We start from the raw sequence: 25,548 nt of genomic DNA, 5'->3' as shown, positions 1-25,548 counted from the left end.
CTCCATTTTTTGGTATATTTCAGTAACTTTCCATTGGTTGAGTATATTTATTATGGAGAATTGTAAACATAGGTCGAGAATTTATTAAGCAAAATCACTATGAACATAACTATTTTATAAGTACATCATAGTAAGAAATATAATTCATGAAAAATAATTAATAGAATTATGTTTGTTTAGTCGTAAATGATCGTAATGTCAGAAAGTATTGTCCAGATTTGAAACTATCTATTGTTGCGCCATCTTTTGGTATATCTCAGTAAGTTTCCTATGGTTGAGTATATTTATTAATGAGAATTGCACACATATGTACATCAAAATGTATAATTTGTAATTTTTATTTGTTTACAATATATAAGCTAATCATTAGGAAAATATTTGACAGAACTTCAAAAAAATTATAAATTAATAAAAATTAATATTTTTAGTCGTAAGTGCGATTGGTGGTAACTTGACAATTGCAAATTTTAAAATATCTATTGTTTTGCCATATAAATATGCCTGAGAAGAGACATTTTTTTAGAAACTTATTATATACATATGTATTTACAGGAACATCAAAATTAATTACGAATATATTTGACGAAAATTGTAAAAAAAGACGAATTTATAACAAAATATTCGAAAAGTTACTCAGTCTAAAAAATATTGATTTACAACTTTTGATAAATCGGATTTATTTACTAATAAGAATTGTGTGTATATAAACAGAACGATTTTTCTATGTTTTCCGTTACCAATGATAATCCTTTATAAACACAAGCGAAGGAGAAGGAAAGAAAAAAAAACAATATTACTTTGCTAAGGCGAACGCAAAGGCCCTTTAACAAGGCCCAAAAGTGTACACACAACAGGCTTTAATCTTATTCGCTGTAACAGGACGCAGTGGGGCTGTTAGAAAGTTCCTGCAGAGAGAACAGCTTCGATATTTTCAAACACACATCCAATTACGTCGCATTGCCGTAACACTTTAACAGCCACAGCATTACCACTGACCCACTTCAATTAAAACCGCTCCGGAGTTTCGTATTATACTTTTTGTCGTGTAGATATAAAACAAATGAATTAGTTCTACTACAGGAGGACAGTTGCAATCAATGGGGAAATAATGCGTTCGATCCAAATTACATACAAATGTAATTGGATTAGTTCTATTCAGAGGTGGCGGAGGCGGAATCCAATTAAACGCTTTTCGAGATCGCGATTGCTGCTTTTCTCAATGGAAGAAACGAACGTTGGAAAAAAATACTAATAATAACGATAGAAAGCAATTTAATTTTCAATTGCACGAGGCTCTAATTACTGTCAAATTAAATGTCACAAAAAAATGTGAAGAAGCGGGACGATGAAGGATAAGAGATGAATAAAACGCTTGAGACAATGGAAGAACGAGAAGAAGAAAACGAGATGGATTATAATTGAATCACATAGACTGTGGATGTATTTCTGATTTCCATTACAAATTAAAATATTTTTTCTGTTCTTCTATAAATCGTTCAATTTTTGACATTATTTTTCATAAGAGGTATAAAAAAATACTTATTTCTTGTATAATGATGGTATGGCATATAATTTCTTTTTCCTGGACATTTCCTAGAAAATAATAATAATACCCCATTAGGCATGTTCAAAAAGTGAAACAATGCGTGTCCCACCGTCGCTGAAAGAGTTAAGATACTTGTTATAATAAATTAATATATTTATGTCAATGTTGAATTACATACATATCAACAAGTAATAAAATAGGTCCAAAGTTACTTGTTTTCAAACAATTTATTATTACAAAATTTTCAGCTAAATTTTTGTAATTATAAATATTTGTTTATTTAATATTTGTAATTACAAATAAATGGCCTTACTTCAATGTATATAAAACCATTAGATAGATCCTGTAGCTTACTGTGAATTAAATTAGTATTCATTTAATTACAAAGTTTAGAAGTATTATTTAATTACATAAGTCCGTTCGTATTTTGGTGTGCACACGGTGACAGTGGACAGTGAATAGTTAGTTGGGAGATTTTTTTATTACGAACTGGGAACCTATATGTACCCTTGCCCACCTCCACCGAATGCACATGCACATTATGGTATGCATATTTTCTCAAAATGTCCCAACAATCTTGAAGCTGCAAAACAACTAATTAGAGAATCCACCACATTAAAAGTGGAACTTGGAACCTAAACTATAGATATTAATTAATATTTTTAAGAAGAGTACATCTATTTTACCTATTTATTCTCTTAAATTATATGTAATATGACTTTTCTAGCAACATGTACCTTAAGGTGCGAGCTAAGTTGCTTACTTCCACTCTCGACAGAGTAGTAGAAGAAGAGATTTTTGATAACAAAAGTTGTAGTTAACAGGTCTAGGTAGTCAGACCTGTTAACTAGTTTCTATCTATTTTGTAACCTTGTGAAGAGTGAAATAGAAGAAAAAACTCAAGCAGTCAAAAAGATTTCAGGAGTATGGAGTTCGAGCACTCCAGACAGTAAAGGGAGCTTTCTGGAGAGATGACATCATGAAATTGCCTAAATATTAGGAAAAATTATGGACAATATATTTAATAATAAAGGTATTTTACTATGTATATCTTTTTGAATTTTACTTTTAAAAACTTTCTTTGAATTTTACTTTATTTTTTTCAAAATCTATTATTGTAAGAGAAAAAGAAACTAAACAGTATTTAATTGTAAATTCTAATGAATAATTAACTTAAAATAAATGTATCATTTCAAATAATAGAAAATTACACTAACGTGGAAAAGAAATGGAAATAACTTGAGAAATTTAACATTGTTATATGAAGACTTGGAAGCAAACTTTTAATTTAAACCTATGATTTCAATTTTATATAAGGCAACATTTCTTGGAGATTGTAAAATAAATTAATTATGTAATGAAAATATTAATCAAGAAAACAGTAGTATATTACTAATATTGATTATTTACTTAACAAACAGTCCTTAACAAAATATTTGAGAAAAGGGCACACTATTATATTTTTATACTTGCTTATTTAAAATGATATTTTCAATATAAACATTTCATTTATATATAAATATACAGAAAATTCACAATTCTTGATCAAAATATTATTATTAATATTGTTAACATTACAAACCTTTTTATCCGTTAAACAAAATTGTCAATAAATGTTTGTTTCTTTTTTAAAGTATCTTTGTAATAAATAAATAAATCGTAATTTATTGGTATTAAACTGTAAATATTAATGACTTTGACCAGTAAATGTATCATTTTAAATAATAAAAAAACAATATTTGAACAGAAAGCAAGGAATACAATTGGTTTCTATACTTAATATTGAAGATTAATTAATAACCGAGGTGTTGAAATTGGCCTTTGGAAGAGGGAGGAGCGTATCGAACGAAAATAACAATAAAAAGGAAGCCGTGCAAAGGGTTTTGGTTCGTATCAGCAACGCAATCGAATTATTGATTAATGATTTTTCTTTCTATTTTCAATGTTCAAAGTTAATTAACTATCAAAAGGTTGAGCTGCAAGGGCTTTACTGCGGCCGACTGAAAAAACTCTTCCTGCCTACCAAACGAACTACCTACCCCCTCATTCCTCACTTCGTCCCATTCCATGGGGCAAGCGTAATAATCTATTTTCAGGTTTCCATCGAATTTTTTCTCTTCTCTTCCCTCCGAAACTTTTCGAAACCCTTTCCGTGCATATTATATAAATAGTTTGCACTTAGTTTAATAGCAGCCCTCGCTATTTAACATAATTGAATCCATGTAGCGCCGCCTAATGCAACTACCGCGGACGACCGCTAAAAGCGAGAGTAATCACATTAACGGAAAACACGCCAAAAACATACACCCCCTGCGGCGTCACGCAAAATCTACGATGATACCGATGTTTAAACCCTCAAAACTCGTTCATCTTAACTTTCACCTCCAGACATTTAACAATTCCAATGCCACTGGATCGGAAAGCATTCAGATTTAGATTGAAAATAAAGGCATTATATATACACTCATCCCCTGATTGACACGGTAGATAGGTTCCTGAGAAAAACGTGTAAATCGAAATTCGAACTTTTTGAATATAAAACCGTTTAAATCGATAAGTATTTAAAAAAAAACTCAAAATTTTGTTGTTTATTAATTATTATTTTTATTTAATATTGAAAGGTAAAAACATTATTCCTTTTTATCATTAATTTTCTTTTCAACATTAATTTTAATAATTTCTTTTTTTAAATCGTGTAACAGTAAAAACGAGGAATAATATATTTTCAACAAATATTTTTTATTTTGTTTTTATCCGGTTAAAAGCAAAAACGTGTAAAAAAAAGTACCGTGTAAAACGAGAGATAGCTGTATTCACATTCAATTCAAAATCTCTTAAATCAACCTATAAACTAACACGATACATTGTGGAAATTGTCCTATAACAGGGCAACCTACAATACTCTCGAATACAATAATAAATTTGCTAATATACGGAAACCTACAATACGGCTCCGCTCTAACACGATCAAAAATTTGCTTAAACCCTCATACAATACTATACTTCTACCATTCAACTTATTCCAAAGTTATTTATTCAAAACGAAGGTATTCATATAAACATAACATACAAAAACTACCGGTATTTTTGAGAGGGCAGACAACACAAATAAAGTATAGCAGTGTTTCCCAACGTGGGCCCCATGCCCCACAGGAGGTAATTTGATGAAGGTGGGCAATTCGAAAATTGACACATCTAGAGTTTAATCGTATTTTATATATATTACATAGGGAACATAAGAATTTTAGAAAGGTTTTGGTGGAGCATGGCACAAAAAATGTTTAGAACCACTGATGTATAGGATTCGGAGCTTCAATTTACTTTTTCTTTGTATCGAGCATTGGTAAAGAATGTTTAATAAAAGTGAAGTTCTTTGTATGGATTAAATGTTAAATAAATTTTCGGAATCTAAAACGGTTTCACACTACATGGCATATTCTAGAAACTTATCTACCGTGTTATCGGAGGGTTAGAGCTGTACTTCAACATAGTAACACTTTTATAAATACATTTGTTTGAAAGCTCACGTGGAAGAGAAAGGATAATAACTTGAGAAATTTAACATTATTACCTGAAGCTCTACAAGTTTTCAAAGAAAGCAAATTTTTAATCTAAACCAGTGTTTCCCAACTTTCGTCAAAGCTTCGTCAAAAATATGTTTATTTTTTCTTTTTGTAGTACGTAAATAAAATAATAATTAACGAAAAATGAAATTAATTATTAATCAAATATGAAGAAAATTAATAAATAACATTCATTATAATTAATGGGAAGGATGAAATTGTTTATGTTGAGACGACAGATCATCATAATTTGGTTCCCTGATTGTTAATATTGGATAATGTGATTTAATTTTATAGAGATTATTTAAAGGTTAAACAAATAAATGTTATTCGTATTCACAATATTTTTGTTTAACTAAAATACAAATAGTCATCAAGAAAACAACAGTAATTTAATAATTAGTGTTGATCATCTGCTTAAGAAAAAGTGTTTTAACAAAATATTTTAAATAAAAGACACAACATTATTTGTTTGTTTTTCACTGTTGTCGAGTATACCAATAGCCAGAACATTAGTATGTGACTCCAGTCTATCTTATTATCTGCTACTAAATGTTGTTATTGTATCCTCGACCATATCTATATGAAGATCTTCGTGTATTTGTATATTCCTGACGAATCAAGGAGCCCTAATAATATTTCTTATGCATTTTGTTTTGAATCTATGTATAATTTGTATGTTCGATTTACTGGTTTCAGTATTACTTTGTATACAAGTAAATAATTTTCCACTGATAATTCGTACCTTTTCCCTGTGAATGTGAGTTTTCTGTCTAGATGCATGCCTAGATATTTGACTTTTGTTGCTTTGGGCAGATCTTGTCCATTAAGTCTTACAGTTGGGCAGGTGTATTTCTTTAGCGTGAATATGATATGCACGGATTACTATTATCCATTTTGTTTGCAACTAAATTTTATTCTTATTTCTTGTTGAATCTTTTTAATAAAACTGTAAAATAATTGTACTTGATGTACATCTAATTAATTTACTTAACACATTACTTTAATTTCCTACAACATTTCTAACAAGATGATATTTTTGAAATAACTAATATGTATTATAAATATGTAATAAAATCAAATGCATAAACATTACAAAAAATGTATAAATATTGTTTATCCTATAACATTTCATGTTATATTATTACATTTACATTTGATTTTTTTCATAGTAATCAATAAATAAATTATACTAATCAATAATTAATAACTGGAAACTAAATTATATGATTTATGCACTATAACTGGAAATCAATCGAGGAAATACGTGTGTTATCTATTATTATAATAATACGTATGCAATTAAATTTGATTTACGTAATTTCTATACTTATTATAGAATTTTCTAGTCAATATTTAATTATTATTGTTACACATTGATTACAGCAGGCAACCAAATATACAATTGTGTATAATAACATCTACTACAATTACAAAGTAATTAAATAATAAAGATATGATATATGTATATATTTATTCCAATTGTCAATTAATCTTTCGTTTTGGCAATAATTATTCAAATATTATACAATAAAATAAATACAAAATTAGATAATTATTTTTAAATATTGCAAAAGGCAATAATAACTTAATACAAAGAAAATTATTACATATATAATTGTTTTTGAATTAAATATATTGTAAATGTTGTCAATTCCCATTTTATTCATGTAATAATATACAAAATAACTTTGCAAGGATTTTTGAAATATATGAATGTATAAATTCTCCATGACTACAATAGCTTGTTGAACTTTACTTGCGCCAACTTTCAAAGTTGCTTCACATATTGGATACATGATATGGTTTATGAGTGCTACAGTAGTTAACTTGTGCATGAATACAAATTACTTGGAAAGTATGTAATTAATACAAGCTAGGTTTTATTACATTCCTATTTCTGATCGATATACTAGTGTATATGGATGCTCATCGCATTATAGTACCTTCAATATAACGAAGTTCAAGAAAAATATACTAAAAAAAAGTTATGTGAGATGAATCAATCAATAGGTTTCGAGCATGTCGATGAATCGAATGTTAGAAATTTATTGAATAAAGAAGAGAAAGATTTAGAAAATCAATTAAATTCTCTTCTTAGTATACCGTAGTGGAAAGTACTTTCTACGTAGACATGGTTTCTTAAATATCTTCTTTTTTTTCTGAAAAATATCCTGATTTAGGAAAAAGTGTTAAATTTAAGCAAAATAAAAGAGAAAAAAACAAACAATCAACTTTAGACTTTTATTTGAAAGTTATTTCGATTTATATGAAAATTGATTGTTCTTTTTTTGTTCAAATATTTTACCTCTAATAAATAAGTAGGGCGACTAATAGCCGAATGGTTAAGTCGCCCTACCCACGATCAAATGGGCGCCGGTTCAAATCCTGGTCAAGCCAGGCCCTTTGTGAGCACTCTCGGTGCTTGAAGCAACAATCAATTGAATGAGGTTCAGCATATGGACCTTCAGCCAAGTCTATGGGACAATGACAGTATTAAGACACAGTCAAAGAAAATAGTGGAATTGCAGAGCATCAATATTACTGATGTTCTACAAGACGACAGCTAACCAACCAACAAATTAAAAATTTAATCATCATAATGGTAAACTATCCATCGGGAATGATTATCCAATTAATGTCAACCGCGATCTTAAATTTACTCAATGTTCACATTGATGAACAGATTGTGAATAAAATTATAAATAAATAAGTAATTTCATGAAACACATTGTTTTCGTTAAACCAGGTATAACTGAACATCATTTATTATATCTGACATTTTTTTCTTTACTTTCTACTTAGTATAAAGCAGTGAATACATATTGACCAGAAAATTTTAGTGGAAAGTACTTTTTACGTATACTTGGCATGTTTGAGAGCAATAAAATATATTGCTTTGTGAATACAATCCAATATTGGTTTGCGGAAAAACTAAAGCGTTTCGCTATCCTAACTCATAATTCTTACAATGTGCGAAATCAGTGTTCCACCCTCTCCGCCAAGGAGATCGATTCTATCGGTCACCATGTTTGCCCAACAAACAAACCGCCCTAATGGAAAGTAAATGTAGGACTTTTAAATACATCCCCTACGACAAGACAAGCACGTGCATTTATTACCTTGAGAAAAGAGTGCAGAATAAAAAAGAACAACAATGCATGTCCTACATAGGGCGATGTTCAGCGTCGCACATTTTATCGCCATTTCTCGCTCGCCCGTTCCGTCCCCTAAATATACCCATAATACTATTACAGTGCAGATAAAACAGCGCTCCAGTTTCATTTGGAAATGGAACTTCTGCAGCTCGATTCTTGTATTTCACAGTTAACTCGATTATTTCAGTCCTCGTAACCATCGATTGTTACTCTTTATTTCCCATTAACTATTGAAGAGTGCTGAGTTTTATGACGTCTGTTTAATGTACAATTTGAAGTTGTAATTTAATTAATAGAATAAAAGCAATAATTTTTCACAAAATATAAATTAGAGCTATTCTCAGTAGTAATTATATTAAACTGGATTCAATTAGTATAGAGATTCCCGTTGTTGCCTTGCGGCGGGATCGGAACATTACCGAACTTACGTGCCAATTAAGGACGTATGGTATTCCTCAATAACAATAACGCTTTGTCAGTAAGCTTCGTGATTGTTGCACGTTTCCAGCTGTATTAGAATAATTGCCGCGAATCAGTGCGAAATTTAATTAAACTCTGAAATGTAATTGCGCTAATGTCTGTTTCCTTCCCTCGTGCGGACAAAACCTTAAAAAACATATAGAATAGGATGAAAAAAAGGGATGCGAGTAATTAAATTACATTTGTTTGAGAAAGTTAAATAAATCTTAGGAATCCCGTAAACCTCTAATTGCTCCAGACGCCAAGGTCCCGGTGAAAAGCGGCGCGAAGGGCTGTAAATTTAGTTAACCCCGCCAGGAATAAATGTAACACTAAATAAACAGAATCGCTTTATGGCCGCAATTAATTCGGCGAAACTGCCAATTTCCGAAAAAAAAAACTATTCCGGTTTTTTTTTGTTGTGGAAATAGATGAATACACGAAATGCAGGAATAAATGTGAGTGGATCTGTACAGAAATTACACCGTTCGGTTTCCCTCGAGGGAAATACTGTTTGCTGAATGCGGTTCGGTCAACGTCTAAATTGAATTCTCCTCCACACTTTTAGGGTAGTTCCAAAATAGAATTTTATATAATATTGAAGAGGATATAATTTTATCTCACTTCGGTGAGAGTTTTCTGAAAAATACAAGAAATTTTCTTTATTTTATTATCAACATTATTTAAATTGTACATTAGGACACTAGTAGATAATTTATAAAATTGTTTTTATCTTTTTTGTTGAGAGTTTTCTGAAAAAGTATTCATTTTTTAAATTTGATTATGAATATTAGTAATGTACGAATATTGTAACTTTTCCCGGATATTTTTTATTTAAAATGTATGCGAATTCTAAAATAATCTATTAAGATATTCTATTAAGTTATTATCTATTAAGTTACTATTGTTATTCTCGGGAATTTTATTATCTTGTGAAATATTAATCTTTAAAATTCCCGGGAATATTCGGCCGAGAAATCTTATGAAATTCATATATTGTTTGCTTATTGAACTTAAGATAATATTAAACTTTATGAAAAGAGCTCAAGTGAATCCATTTATATCACGTATATAGTTTGGATGCATTATTAAGTATTCTTGAGAAATGTGTACAAAAGAAATTAATTGTTTTCTCTTATTGTTTCAGGTGAGTTTTCAAGGAAATCTCGCAATTTCAATTTTAATTACGCATGGTAATGGATGGTAAGAACTGAATGCAGGAGAAAGAAGCGCCCTTCGGTGTCCGCTTTGTGAACTTAAATTAACCCGAACTTCAGCCATTGTCCTCGTCAGTACCAGAAACCCTCCCCTGCGGCCACCGACTCTTTTCCTGCTGCATCTATTCTTCATAATATATATATATATTTTATAAGCTTATTAAAACTTATCTCAGGCGTGGACCGCCGGCGATGCCGCCACTTTAATAACCGCAAACCTGTTGTTGATTTTCAGGGAGGGTGGACCCATTAATCCGCTTTTTGGGTGAGCTAATCGTTCATGAATGTAAACCCCCTCCGATTAGCATTGATTCAGCATGACTCTGCAGTAAGCAGAACAGAGAAAAAAAAGAAATAATTGTTAAAACCCGCTCCCAACTTTCGTTAATCTGTATAAAATCATGCAGCTTCCGGTTCTCATCCTGGCCGGGTCAAAGGTCAGCATCGATCCTGCGAGATCCGCTGCCGCCTGGCGCCATCTGCATGCGACCCGGCCAAGATCGAGCAACAGGTCCGGCAGGAATTGATCCTGCATCGCACCAACAGGTGGCGGATCTTCCTGCAGCAGCAACAAGTTTTTTTTAGTTTTGTCCAACCCTTCACTCGATATCTCATCCCAATCTTTGTTTGGAATGAAAAAACCCTTATGTTTGTTTCCTATTTAGTTTATCTTACATAGTAAATAATATATTGACATAAATCTCTTATAATTAAAAAAAAAGTATTGTGATATCACTTCATCAACTTTATTTGATTGTGTTTGTGCACAATTTAAATATGGTCTCCGAATTTGCTAAAGATTTTTGTTACACGTGATAAAAGTTTTTTTTTGTTCCCACTTCTTCATTTGGCTTTCGCTATAAGCGCCAACAAGCCAGCCACTGTCTGTTCACTCCAAGCACAAAAACCAAAGTAACACATTATTCTTCGCATTTCTTCTTCAACCCAAACAATTAAAGCAACCAGCTTCTTCTAATAAAACCATAACTTCCTTCTTCAGCCCAAATAATCAAAATATACAACTTCTTCTAACTAAACTAAAAATATAACTATTAAACCAAACTTAAACTAACTTCAATAAAATATATACATAGGAGAGATATGTCAAAACAAGTAAACACAATAAAGAGTTAAAAGATATCATTAACTTATTTAAGGGATGAAATTATTAGTGTTGCTATTGACCAATAGGTGGCGCTGTAACTAGCACAAGTTACCACTAGTTGAATTTGTTTACAAACAGGAAATGGGTTGAATCCATCACATTACGTAATATTACATTATATTAATTTACGATTTTCGTCAGTAAAGGCATTTGTTTTCTTTGTTTTTATTTGTTTATCAACTTTAAGGGATGTTCTGTTCACATGCGCTTATCGATTACTGCGGGTTACGTAACTGTGTTCCCTATGAGAGCTTGTTGTGCTCCTAATTCCTGTTTCGCAACTGCTTGCAATCCGAGAGCTTTCCGAAGTTCTCGGATCAAGGATGAACTTAGAAGGATGCACTTTTTGTTTCCCCTTTCTTGCGTCTTTCTTCATCGACGTTTATCGGCTAAATAGAGCCAGAAGTCTTGGGAACTGGACCATTAAGGAGGGCTATAATTGGCGTCGAGACACCTTTTCTTCCCTTCTTCGCAGTTACGAACTTGCAAGCGCCGGAAAGTAAATGGAAGTCGAACCATATGTTTTGTTCTCGAGGCGACCAATCCTCTAGCGCTGACAAAATTAAAAAAAACTGGAGTAATGGGCGAAAGCCATACCTAATTGAACCATAAACGTCCGACACAAATCACCAAAACCCACCCAACCACCCTTTACTGGTATCCTTGACCTGCTATTTTTAATTGAATTATAGAGACACGCGATCGGCGTGGCGCGCCAGACTCGAGCACGATTAGCAAACCAACCCAAATATATACACGTTTTGCCAATACCGCAAACCAAATATGATTCCACTCTGCAATCGAATCTTGCATTATGTAACGCGTTGCATATCGGATTGCGAAAACTAATGCAAAGCGTGAGCACATTGGGTGGGGATTTGGACGAAACAATTGATTGCTTCAGCTAGTATTAGTGGATAGTTGATGTGCAACTAAGAAAGATGTCACAGAATTATTGCGAGAGCTTAAGAGATTTGCGAGAAAAAGTTTTCAATCTACAGATGTCTGTTGCTTATCTCGACAAGAAGATGCGCTGCAGAAACGTGGTTTGGAAAGGGATCAAGGATGAGGACGAATCTTACGAAGTTCTCGTAGCCAAGGTGTTGGATGTCATCAACAACAGACTTAAATTGAAATGGCGTAAAGAAGATATCGAGGATGTGTACAGGATTGGAAGGAAGGGCACGTTTGATAGACCGATCCTCATGAGCATTGCTTCGTTAAGAATGAAGTTTCTGTTGATGAGTTCAAAGATGAAATTGCGCGGTACTAAAATATTCATAAACCAGGACCTACCATACAATTATCGCATGAAGATACGCAAGCAAATGGAAGAGAAATATTTTAAAAGAAATTTATGTAAATTGTAGAAAAGATGTATGTCTTCTTTTATTAATAATTAATTAAAAGAATTTTAAGGACATTTAATAAAAATATATGAGATTACACTTTTTTTATGTCGTGTAATTTTATTCACAATCTGTTCATCAATGTGAACATTGAGTAAATTTAAGATCGCGGTTGAAATTAGGTAGGTAATCTTTCTTGGTGGATAGTTACCATTATGATGATTTGATTTTTTTAATTTGTTGGTTGGCCTTAACCATTCGGCTATTAGTCATCCCTTAATTACATTTATGGCTCAAACAAAACGTTTTTAAAGGGTTATTTTTTAAAGTTTAATGTTTGTTATGAATTTATAGTTGCATGTGGTACAAATGTTTAAATAAACATTCCGATAATAAATGATTCATTGTTAAATGTTTATATAAAAGTGTTAAGTAATCTAATCTTCTATTATGTATTCTCTTGGTGTAATTTTATTCTGATTGCATTCATTCTGTGTTATCTTAATCACAAGAAACATCAACAAAACTTGAAACGGCTGGATGGAATTACTTGAATGTTTGAAAGTCTGGAGTTTAATTTACCGGTATTATAAATTATTATGATATCTGAAACTTAAATGGGAGCAGCGTCTTTTGCACAGGAATTCTGCGTGTTTTATGGATATCGGTGTATCTCATAAGTTTGGGATGCGGTGGCGGTGGAGGAAGCGGTTACGGTCGGTCTTGGAATATTTTCCCTTTTGCGTCACTCCAGAAAGTGGCTATTAGGGGCCGGAATAGCAGATGCGCCTTAACGCGAAGGAAGACCTTATTTATAGTTTGAAACTCGAAAACGAACATCCACAGGGACCCTGCGGTATTCCCCCGAGATATTGCAATTTATAAATTTAAAAACCGACAGTTTTTATATGTTCTGCAGTCTTTGCTACTCTTATATATTTTGTGTAGACATGAACTGAAACTTATGAAAATTAAATTAATTTTTTTGTTCTTGCAGACAAATTAGGGGTAATAAATATGTATAAATAACAAATTATATTAGATCTTAAATTAGTGGATGCGCCGGGTTTCAAATATTTATATTTATTGGATATACTTCCAACCATACAACTATTCCCCGTTACCACATTATTATATAATTTTTAATCAAGATTATGTAAAAAAATATATTCAAATATGTTACACAAGATATCAGGTGCATCCAAAGAAATAAAGAAGAAACATTTTAGAGAAGCAGCTTTCTACACGTATGTTAAATCTCAAGAAATACGCATTTGTGTGTGTGAACAAACTTATTAAATAATTATATTAAATCGAAGTTTCTAAACTTTATTTAAATATTACTAATAATAAAATAATGCCTATACAGTAATTCTATTTAGTTTGTTGTTTCTTATTATGTTATATTATTAAATTTCTATTATGTGTTTTGCAATAAATATTATTATTTATAATAATAATATTATAGTCATATAAACATATTTTATATTATGATAATTGTTAAATATTATCAGACATATGCTGAAACTATTTACATTTTTAAATAATATTCATTTAATTATTTTCTTTTTGATTTTTTTTAAATTAATTAAAATTCGATTTTTTGTTAAATATTATTATATACATGCATATGATAATATTATTTTATAGCAAAATATAGTTTGTTTGACTTCAGACTTAATAAACTTTTATTATGTTGCTTAAATACAGATTAGAGTAGTAGTTATAAGGGGGTGGCGTACTAGTTTGTTTGTTTAATTTATTCATTATAATGTAATTTGATAATTCTTTACCGATTTTTTAAAATTTTAAATTAGACCAAAAATAAATTCAACTAAATTACTAACATTTTTGCCAAAGTGGTTTTCTTAATAATTGAAATAAATTGAATGAATATATTATTTTTCACTTTAGTTTAAAAACCCAAAAAAGTGTGATTAAATAACTAAAATCTTGTCTTTTTATTCAAATTTTACTGTTTTCATATTTTTAGATTATATTTATTAATTTTGATATTCATTGAAAAGTATTTTAGGTTTATTTAATTAGATATATTTAGTAGTATAGTTATTAGTTTGTCAGTTGTTATTCCACATTCAAGAAATTAGTTTGAATTAGACAACTTTACATAAAGTGGGATAATATATCCCAAGGCGCAATATGAGTTGAATATAGTTGTAATTAATTTGAATCTCTCTCATTTTCTGTTATTAAATTATTGAATTAGATCATAGGTTTAGCTATTACCCTAAAATAGTTACCCACTTGATTTGAAACAGAGAAATAGGTAGATTGTAGCAAAAGGCAGCATCTTTTTGACTGCCTTCTCATATAGACATTTAAAAGTTTTTGCATGTTTTAACATAAAAAAATACAATATTTTATTTGGTAAACATGATAGAGAATTTAATTTTTATCATTTGGGGTAATGTACCCCGTTTTACCGAAAATGAATTAGATAGTATATGTATAATATTAAAAGACATTTAGTACAAATGTACAAATATTTCTATAAACATAGTAATTGTGTTGCTTTTTTGTTTTTCAAATTGTTGTTGATTAAATTTGATATATTTCGCAGTATACTAATTAGTTTCTCAATTGTTATTCTACTGGTTTATTAAAAATTAGTTTGAATTAGACAACTTTACATAAAGTGGGATATAACCGAAGATGCAACATGAAATGAATATAGTTGTAATTCATTTATAATCTCTGGGTAAAAGTACTTCTAAAACTAATTAATAGTAGATCGCTTTCTTTCCTTTTCTGTTATTAAATTATTGAATTAGATCATAGGTGTTCCTATTTAATTTAATATATTTAATTACACCAAAGTTATCCCCTTGATTTAAACAAGATAAATAGGTATATTGTTGCAAAACGCAGCAACTTTATGACTGCCTTCTCATGTAGAAATTTAGAAGCTTTTGCAATATAATATTTTAATTGGTAAACGTGATAGAGAATTTTATTTTTATCATTTAGGTTAATTTACCACGATTTGCTGATCCTGAAATAGATAATCTATGTATAATATTTGTAGACATTTAATTTTTTGTTATAAATATGTACAAATATGTTCGTTTTATAAAATGCTTGTAATTATTATATTTTATCGATAAAATGCTACGTGTAAATCATAACACAAACATAAAATATATTGATTTACATACAGTTACTTATATGTACATATTATGGAAGTTTTTTTTTATATAAACTTTTAAATTTAGATGGAAGGAAAAAATACTAATTATATGCAAATATATATTGAAATTAAAATAATCAATACCTCGAATAGTGCGGGTAACCGATTCCACCAATAGCGACTAATTGAGGAATTAAATGGTAATAAACCGCACAAATAGAGACTTGAGTTTATAAAAGAAAAAAAAAACGAATATTTTTCTAGTAATTTATTAGAATTTAGTTTGTTTTGCAATTTTCAATTGCAGTGAATCAGGGATAATCGAAGCCGCATTATGCGAGTTATTGCGACATTTTGAAATCAAGTTATAATTATCATATAGAATAAAAAGATTACAGTTAATTATAAAAATGGTAAATGATGTAAATCATTTTTCAGGGATGTTACATGAAATATACAATGCCATGTAAATGAAGTAGTATTGTATGTATATGCTCATTTTTTTTGTCCGTCCATCCATCTTTTTCGTTAATTCGAAACAGGGTTTTCAGGATTTGCATAATTCGCAAAAACCCAGTTTTCACCGTTTCACCGAGGAAAATATAAAATTTTCGTGCGGTAGAAGAAGATGATTATGCACATTACGTTTTCGCTTCGCACCTTTTCCAACAATTAAAACCAAACTGAAAAACCGAGTGAATTGGAAAGCTTCGCGATTTTCTTTCTTCGCTCTGCCACTTTTTTCTACATTATCTTCTTTCTTTTTATCTATTCTCTTCTTCTTTTTTCTCCCCCTCATCACCCTACATATTAAAAACTTTTAGAGAACTTTAATGTAGAACTCGCCGAGCTGCAAAATTTTTCATTATTCAGGAAAATAAAACGAGAGTCAGCGTAAATCACAGTTTCAGGTTTCAAATATTATTATTTTATTCTTGGTAAATAATGTTCAAAATCATATTTATTTATTGTTAAAAAATTTAAAAAAAAAAATTGTAAACTTTGAAATTATAATTTTTCGGTAATTATTCCTTTTTTCTTTATTTACAATTAATTAAAAGAAAATTGGTCGGAAAATTTAATAATAAATTTTATCCTACTTTCACTGATAGTCATATTTTGACAGTAATACTGAACTGAGAATGACAGTTTGACAATGAAACTGTCAGTGACAGTAACACATTAACAGTCTATGAGTTTGATGTTTTTCTTTTGTTTTTCGAATTATACAAATTAAAATAAAATTGAACAATAAATGTAATAATAAACTTTTAAGGTTGCTAACAGTTGCACTAATAGTAAACTAACAGTGATAATTTGATAATGAAACTTGCAGTGAGAGTGAAACTTTAACAGTGCTACTGAATTAACAGTGACACTGACAATAATACTGAACTGACAGTAAAACTTTGACAATGATACTGAACTGTGATATTAAACTGCCAGCATTGAAATTTTGACAGTGATTCTAAACTGTTCGAGACATTGAAACTTTGATACTGAACTGACAGTGAGACTTTGACAATCATACTAAACTGACAGTTGCATTGAAATTTTGATAGTTATATTAAACTGACCAGGACATTGAAACTTTGCTAATGAACTGACAGTGACACTTTGACAATGATTCTAAACTGACAGTTTCAGATGACTATGATACATAATTATAGTCAATTTCATTAGGAACATTACTTTGATATAAACAATGTGATATAAACAGTGTTGGAGACCTTTAAACATATTTTGGTAACAAAATACAAGATTTAATATATTTAAATGAATTCAATTAAGTTTATTGTCAAATAAAAGGAAATTGCAAATACGAAACGTCGGTTTTATGTTACATGACATCTGTTATATTGCTTCGCCAATAAAATAAGGGCGCAACGTTGCTCCATTTATATTAATTCTGAAAACGTTACAGGATTCCGCTTTTCGATCCCTTTTTTCTCCTGCCACCATCCAATATCATACCTCCGTGGATATACAGCTCAAACACCTGCAATTTATCTCCTCCGCCTTTAAAACTATAAATTCGCCTCGTGCTCGGGGATTAGCGCATGTTAATCCGAACCGCTAAGCCTTCCAGTTTGTTTGTGATTAATTCACCTTCGGATTAGAAGATTCAGGCTGAAGAAAAAGATGGGAAGATGAGTGTATGGTTATCGATTCTACAGAACTCGATTTATTCCCGAGTGTCAGACGATAATGACATTCCTGCAGCACGCGAAACGTATATCCTGAAGGGAAAAAAAATAACGCTGACACGCACACAAATCATTCTGCTCTGAATCCATCCCCCATCCCCCTCATCAAGAAACACTCATGCGTTTTGAGACAGCCGGATGAGCATTAGAAATGTTTGTATTTGGCAAATTGATGATGATGCTGGGAACATCTTCTGCTGGAAGCTATTTGCAGAGTTGTTGTTGTTCAAGCACCATCAATATTGCGTATCAAACCGATTTGGGGATAAGTGGTTTGATGGTGGATGCGTCGGGTCGCGATAAACGATTGACTCTGAAAAGTGTTTTTTTAATGAGATAAGCTCAACAAGTAAACGGTTTCTTGGTATCCATCCATGTGCTCCATCGTATGCGGGTCGACGGTTGAAAGTATAACAAGAAAGGAGGAAACGTTTTGGTGACCTAATGCGAATGTTGGGTTTTGGGTTTTGGCATGGCCCGGAATATCGACCCAACATGAGGGTGTGTATGTATGAGAGAGTGAGCATTGACGCACGTTGTGTTCGTTCCACCCCAGCTCGAAAAGTATCCCGTAAATCCTGCAGCCCATCCGTGCTCGTACGTACGTTCATACATACACGTTTCCTGTAGCCGAATGATCGCTACCAACGACCCCCACTTGCGCGGCTCAAAGCGCGCATTGCATCCTTTCGGATGATACCCGCAAAAGGACCATATTCCTGCTGGTTGCAGGCTGCTTCTCTCTGACTTAATAATATACGTGCTTTTTTGCGACCTTCGACAAATTGAATTCATAAATTGTCGTCTCATGAAACAAATTTGCTACCACGCAAAAGCCCTTATTCTATTCACGTCCGGCGTTCCGCAATTGTGCAACTTAATTTATTACGATTAATCTAGGATCTCCAGAAGCGCAATTCACTTCGTTCCACATGCTATTTCATTACTTTCCTAGCTTTACTTTGTTTGCAACATACTAAAACCAACAACATTCATTATTATATTTAACTGTCAGTAATTGTTACAAATTGCAAGTAACTAAAATCAAGAATCTTAAAATATTCAAGTAAAGGTTTGTTTATATACAAAAAAAAAGATTATTTGACAGTTATACTAAAGTTGTACTAAATTTCAATATATTATATACTTCCAACAATTATAATTTAAGGAATATGTAGAATGTTTTATTAATTTTAGAATTTTATGTCCAATTTTCCCTAAGTTTTGTAGTATAGATTTCCTAATTTGCAAATTCTTTCAATATTTCACCTCTAATTAAGACGAATATTGGAGTTTTCTTTCATACATAATATTTTAGTTCATTTTCGATGAATGTCAATGGAATTTATTTTAAATGTAATGGCTAAGATCATTAAATTATAAATGTGTTTCTGTATTAATCGGAATGAATGTAAATTATTCCTCATTATGCTTTGAGATGCAAAATTTGGAATTCTAATAATTTGCATTAAAAATAACTGCTAAAAATAAAATATCTTTGTTTACAATTATTTCTTATAATATTTAGACAGGAAAAGCTTTGAATTTAAGAAATATACGTTAAAAACATCTAATTAGGTCGTGTAGTTGATGTCTCCTTTGATACAAAATATCTCGATTTATTTTCAATGAATTTTATTTGTAAATTAATTGTTTCATTGATTTACTGATTTTCTTTTTGGCCAAAATCTTCTATGCAATTAATTTATTTGGGTATAATTTTAAAGTAATTTATTGACTAAAATAAAAGATTTTTTTAATTTATTTGGTTAATAAACAGGAAAATTTTTAAAAGTGAAAAACTATGTTTAGGAAAAAACGGATGTTTGCTTATTATTAAATATTATAATTTGATATATAAATTGTTTTAAAATTAATTGTTATAAATAAAAATCCCATTGTTTTTTTTCCAAATTCTTACAAAATTTAAAATTTTATTTTCTTTGATAAAAGATAGTTTCTTTTCAATTAAATATTTGTAATAGTTTCTCATTATAATGTAAATAGAAAAAAATCGAATAACATTTGATATAATTAGATCAAATTATTTCCATATTTTTTCTTTAATTATCTTTCATACAAAATAGTTCCGTTTCAAAGTGAGTCATTTTTTTAACCCTTTCCAGCCCAGTGATTCCAAATGGAATCATTAATTTTTAAATTCAATTTTGTCTTTTGACGATTAAAACCGTACAAAATGTTGAATAATTAAAGAAGTGCTGTTATAAATATTTAAATAAAACAAAAAAAAAAATTATTAAAAAAAGTTAGGAATAAAATTCTTTCGTTTTCAAATTATTTCAATATTTTAACTTTCTTAAATACAAAATATCATATGTATATTAATTTATTTGTATATTAAAATTATTACTAATCATTATACTTTGAGAGGAAAAACTTCGAAGTAAAGAAATTACATTAAAAATAACTGTTAGAAACAAAATTCTCGTGTTTACACATTCATTCAATATTTTACCTCCAATGTTCTTTGACAAAACTCATTTTTCTAATGGTTTCACATTATACTTTCAGAAGAAAAACTTTGAAGTAAAGAAATTTCATTAAAAATAATTGTTGGAAATAAAATCCTTTTATATTCAAATTCTTTCAAATTTTACCTCAATGAAAGGAAAAACTTCTACTACAAAAAATACATTATTTTCTATGAAATAAAATATCTCATTCTCTTTTCAATAAGATTCAATAAAATTTTTAAAATTTGTAAAAAAAAGATAAATTTCTATCGATTTACTGCAAATTATTGACTAAGATCATAGACGCCATTAACTAGTTTGGGTATTAAACGGGACGTTTGTTAATGGTTCCGCCATTCGAACTTTATTTGTCGCTCTCTTCGACTATAAAGGGATGAATCCTTAATGCGAGCAATTATTTTAAGAAGGTTCTCAGACTTTACGGCGGCCGATAAAACCCCCAAAGAATCGCTAATGCGAAAAGGAAGACATTAAATCTCATTACTTTCATAGCTAATACCAATAAAATCGCATTCGCACAGTTATAATGCAATTTGAATAAACTGGTAATCAACATATTTAATTTAAAAAAAAGAAGAAATTGCATTCAATTTATTCTTGGTAAGTTGAGACAATAGCGCGCTCTTAGAAGTTTACTATCATAAATCCAGAATTCGGAGAATGAAAACTTAACTTAAGGTTAAAGTTAACGCTGTATTGTCTGACCTCGGCTTCATTTAATATCGCGGATATTCAACTAAAGCAGAAGAAAAGAAATGCAACGATCATTGAACTTCTCGCAAATGCAAATCCATCCAATACAGTGTAAATAAACGCGCCTGTCTGAAAGTGCTTCTAGCCAACATAAATATTTAGTTTAGTTGGATCACACTTGATATTGTTCCGATCGTAACGAGATTCTCGCTGTAAACGATGAAAAACAACAGCGGAACGATCGGTTTTCTACCATTCATTTTTGAGAACTCGAGCAAAAAAAAGTAACTTAAATCCGGGCGATAAAGGGAGAATTGTTACGAGGATATATTCGGCGGAAATGTACTCGACTTCCGAACCAAAATTTGCGCAATAAACTGAATTACTCGGGCCTATCCGACCGGAAAATTAAGAAGACTTCAAGTTTTGATTGTAAAGTTTTAATGAATTTAATTTTAATGTGAAATTGTTTTTCCAAATTTATATTAAATATTAACTATTAAAACTTAACTATTTTCATTTAATATTGTTCAACAATACCTCGTATAGTCTATATAGATAATTGGATTCGGAATTGTTTAAAATCGGACTAATCCAGGACTATAAAACCGTATAAAAATAAACCGCACAAAAGGGGATATATACAGAGATGATTTATGTATATATAATAATTGTATGTACTAATTTATAAGAATTTATTTTGTTCAAAAATAATTTAGTTTGATTTGAATTTTTCAAACCGGACTAAGCGAAGTATTGCTGTATTTAAGAATGTGATATGCAAATTACAGCTCAATAGTCTGAGTTCTAAGATTCTATACTTTCTTTTCTAATTAACCTAAGCATTTTCAGTCAACTAATTTAAACCTAATCTGAAGTAATATTATCAAAATACTCAGAATGCAAAAACTCATTTTTTTATTACATGTTTTGTTTAGACGTAACCTAAAGTAAATAATTCTTGAAATAATGTAGTTATGATGTCTACATGTTTTATACATATTTACTTCCATGATATTTTACTATTATTATTCCTTATTATAAAACAATATGAATTAATGTAAAGGGATTAAAAAGTTGAATATGTCAGATTAATATAATTTTTATTTTAACGTGACATATGCAAATAGTACTCAAAGGCATGCAGATTTTATATATTTAATTTTAATCCAATACATAATCCAACGTAAGAATAATCTAGTGAATAAAAATGAGATTCTACAATATAAAATAAGTACATAACACGTGAATGTAAATAGCTTTTCATTATATCCGAGCTTAAATTTATTGTCTTAAAAAAATATATATTTTTATTTGTTACATGCGTTCACGTTGAAGTCGCAGCTCTCGTTTATTATGAGAAACACGTGACAAAACGCATGGAATCAATCTGAAAGTAATGCAAGAAAACTCTAGGAGACAGGGAAATTTGATGACCTAAAAAGAATAAAGTTTAAATAACTTTAAAAGGTGTTAAAGAATTATTAATACAAAATTATTAATCATATGAAACTAATTAGTATAACCTGAAATGCTCTTAGTATAGTTAACAAGTAGAAATTAAAATTATTAATCAATAATGTAAGTAAACAAATTTAATCTTAATACTGAAAATAGGATGAATGAGATCGATGGATTAATATTGTATTACGTTTATATAATATATGGCTTCTTATTAAATGAATGCAAGTCTTTAAAAATACCGTAGAGATCTAATGACTGTAGCCGGCTAAATTAACTTTCATGATAATCATTTACAATCAAATCGTTTATAATTTGTAAATGATCAGAGAGGTACAAGATACAAAGATACAGAGCTCAACTAGTTGCTGCAATAGTTTAATTGATTGATCTGTGAAATGCGATACTAAATAGCAAAACTTAAATTAAAATCTTAAAAATATATACGCTGTTAGAATTTTCTTCTATAGTTTAATTGATTGATCTGTGAAATGCGAGACTAAATAGCAAAACTTAAATTAGATCTAATTAGTAATGTGTTATATTAAAACTGATACATAATACTCTTTCAGTGTGAATTTCAAGTGGTTTTTGAAAACCGATATGAACATTATATTCCTCCTGGATTAAGAATACATGTAAAAAGCAGACCAAACAGTGGCAGCCGTGGGCCCCTAAACTGTATTAGACAGTATAATCCGAGAGCCCCAAGCAGTGTTAACTAAGGACCCACAAAGTGTGTTAGCTGAGGGCCCTCAAACAGTATTAGTCCCTTAGACACATATATTAGCTTTTTTTACTAAATGTTTATAAATAGCGAGTTGATACGATTTTTTTTCTTTATATTGAAAAAGATTGAAATTCCGAAGGTTATGATTCAGATACTATTTTATGTTGGATATAATCAATGCTGTGTAATGTATATAAAATTATGAAAAACTGAAAACAAATGGACACACTTGTAGTTTGTGTATATTCTGTGATACTTTTATGGTTTATCCATCCATCATCGATGACATTCGCAAACACAAGCAAATATACACACAAACGACTATTTAACTCATGATTCTATTATTTTTTCACACTTATTGCACTCAAAAATAAAGAACTGGTCAACGACTGTACACCTGAATGGACAATCGTTGTGCATTTTAAGATCGTTAAAGTGTATATTTTCTTACAATTTCTTGTTTCTATATTTAATGAAAAAGTATAAAAGTTTTTCTAGTTCTCCTGAAAAAATAAATTGTATTAATCATATTATTAGAAACTTTTTTATGAAATATCGAAAGAATTATAACTTAAGTGTTGTAATAAAACTTATAAAAGTTAGAAGGAAAGAATTATGTAAAAAAAAAACACATTATTGGTACTTCAAAATGTTGCTCTGACTTCAAAGTGGACGTTAAATCTAGTATATACTATACACTATAGCTAATATTTAGTGGATATTATAGTGAGTATTTAGTGGATGTAATAGCCACTATTATTTGGTTTGTGGTGATTGTTCGGAACATTTTCGATTGGAATCGCTGGAGTACGTTGAAAATGTTTAAATCAATATTTTGTTATCTAACGATATTTAGTATACTCTTCCCATCATCTGTTATATGATTTCAATGTATATATTTTCTTCTGATTTATGGATCCTCGAAGGTTAAGGGTTGTTATTTTTTTTGTTTGCCGTTAATAATTAATCAAAAACGCTGCTAATAGGGAGAGCAGGGATTTCATAAATTTACATGTCAGTTCGCGTTGATCGGTCCGTTTCAGCGAGGTCTCGCCATGGGCATTACACGAAATCATTAATCAATGACGCAACAGAAAAAAAGGAAAGACGAAAAATGTATATATGTGAAGGAGGTTCCTGTCTCTTCCATTTTTTCATCTTTTCCGCGTTATCGGTCTGAATGTAATCATAGCTGCCTCATCTGATCTTGATAAACTATGAAAGCTCAGGAAACAAATCGGTTCCCTTCCATCCAGCCTCGGGAATTGTGCGCCCCCAGACACCAATCAATTCATCCCAACCTCATCCCATTCCCACCTCCCTCAAGAACATATACACAAACGTATTCGTTCTCTGTAGGAAACCCTGAGAGAAAATTAAGGCGTTGCACGTTGAAACCTTACATTTTCAATTAGGATTGAAGTAATTAGGAGCTTGTTGTATCTTACTGCAAACGGATTTTCAACATTATAGATTCATGTAAGCACAACACAAGCTCCTCAGGTCTTATTTTCAGCGAACCCTTTTATTTATTTACCATTGGGGTAGCGAGAAAAAAGGGATGGTCATAATTTCGTAGATGCGGGATCTCGAGGGAGGTGAACCCTTGAAGCAATGGGCGGAATGGAAATGAATGGCGATGACCCATTTCCTTTTTTTTTAAACCAAACTCAATCAAGCAGTTATGGTTGATAATGTTATGCAAAAGTGGTCTGGCTTTGGAGCGGATGTGCGCTTTGAATACGAAACTTCGGTCGTATTTTGACTATGGAGCAAAAAAATATTTGCGGCGAAATCATTATGCAAACCGGATTAGCCATTCTAATGCGAGCTTACATATTGCACGCAAATCGACCATGAATCAATCGTCCCATAAAGATAATCTATACTAAAAAGCTCATGCTATTTAGTTTCTGTTTAAATACTGTTTATGGTACATTTAAAATAACCTCAATTTAAGTATAATATTGATTGGAAGTAGGATATTTGAGATTAACCTTCTTCAGGATAACGTAAATATATAATCATATGTTATAATTGCCTCGCAATACCTCGCATAGGCCGGACAATTGATTCCACCTATATACCAGATAAAAAAGACTTTAAAGTTAAAAAGAATTCAAGTACAAAATATAGAATTTTGTGTACTTTTTTTATGTTATTTTTATTTTATTTTAGACAATTTAAATTTAGTTTGTTTTCAATTTTCAAACCGGAATATACGAGGTATTACTGTATTTCTATATTAAAAAGTATAATATAGATAACCTTAGATAATCTAGACAAGAATTGGATACCAATACAATTCAATGAAGCTTGACGGTTGTATTTTTATATTTTTTATTTTCATAAAATTT

At 30.3% G+C, this 25,548-nt stretch overlaps 2 protein-coding genes across 2 annotated transcripts in view; both read left to right on the top strand.

Moving 5' to 3' along the window:
* The window catches only part of LOC108560451 (nuclear transcription factor Y subunit beta), a 48,411-nt gene extending 37,876 nt beyond the window's left edge, over positions 1–10,535 (top strand). The window contains exon 4 of the mRNA XM_017918006.1: positions 10,179–10,535. Within this exon, the coding sequence (XP_017773495.1) occupies positions 10,179–10,212 (34 nt within the window). The 3' untranslated portion in view covers positions 10,213–10,535. The remainder of the gene's footprint in view (positions 1–10,178) is intronic.
* A 1,514-nt stretch (positions 10,536–12,049) lies between these two features.
* Positions 12,050–12,478, top strand: LOC108560450. Its single transcript, XM_017918005.1, has one exon. The coding sequence runs from the start codon at positions 12,050–12,052 to the stop codon at positions 12,476–12,478; it is 429 nt and encodes a 142-aa protein (XP_017773494.1).
* The last annotated feature ends 13,070 nt before the right edge of the window (positions 12,479–25,548 follow it).

This window comes from Nicrophorus vespilloides, unplaced genomic scaffold, assembly GCF_001412225.1.
Source record: "Nicrophorus vespilloides isolate i.1.1-1 unplaced genomic scaffold, Nicve_v1.0, whole genome shotgun sequence".
NCBI classification, from domain to species: domain Eukaryota; kingdom Metazoa; phylum Arthropoda; class Insecta; order Coleoptera; family Silphidae; genus Nicrophorus; species Nicrophorus vespilloides.
Note: the sequence above shows the minus strand (reverse complement) of the source record. Positions and strands in the feature narration are given on the sequence as shown.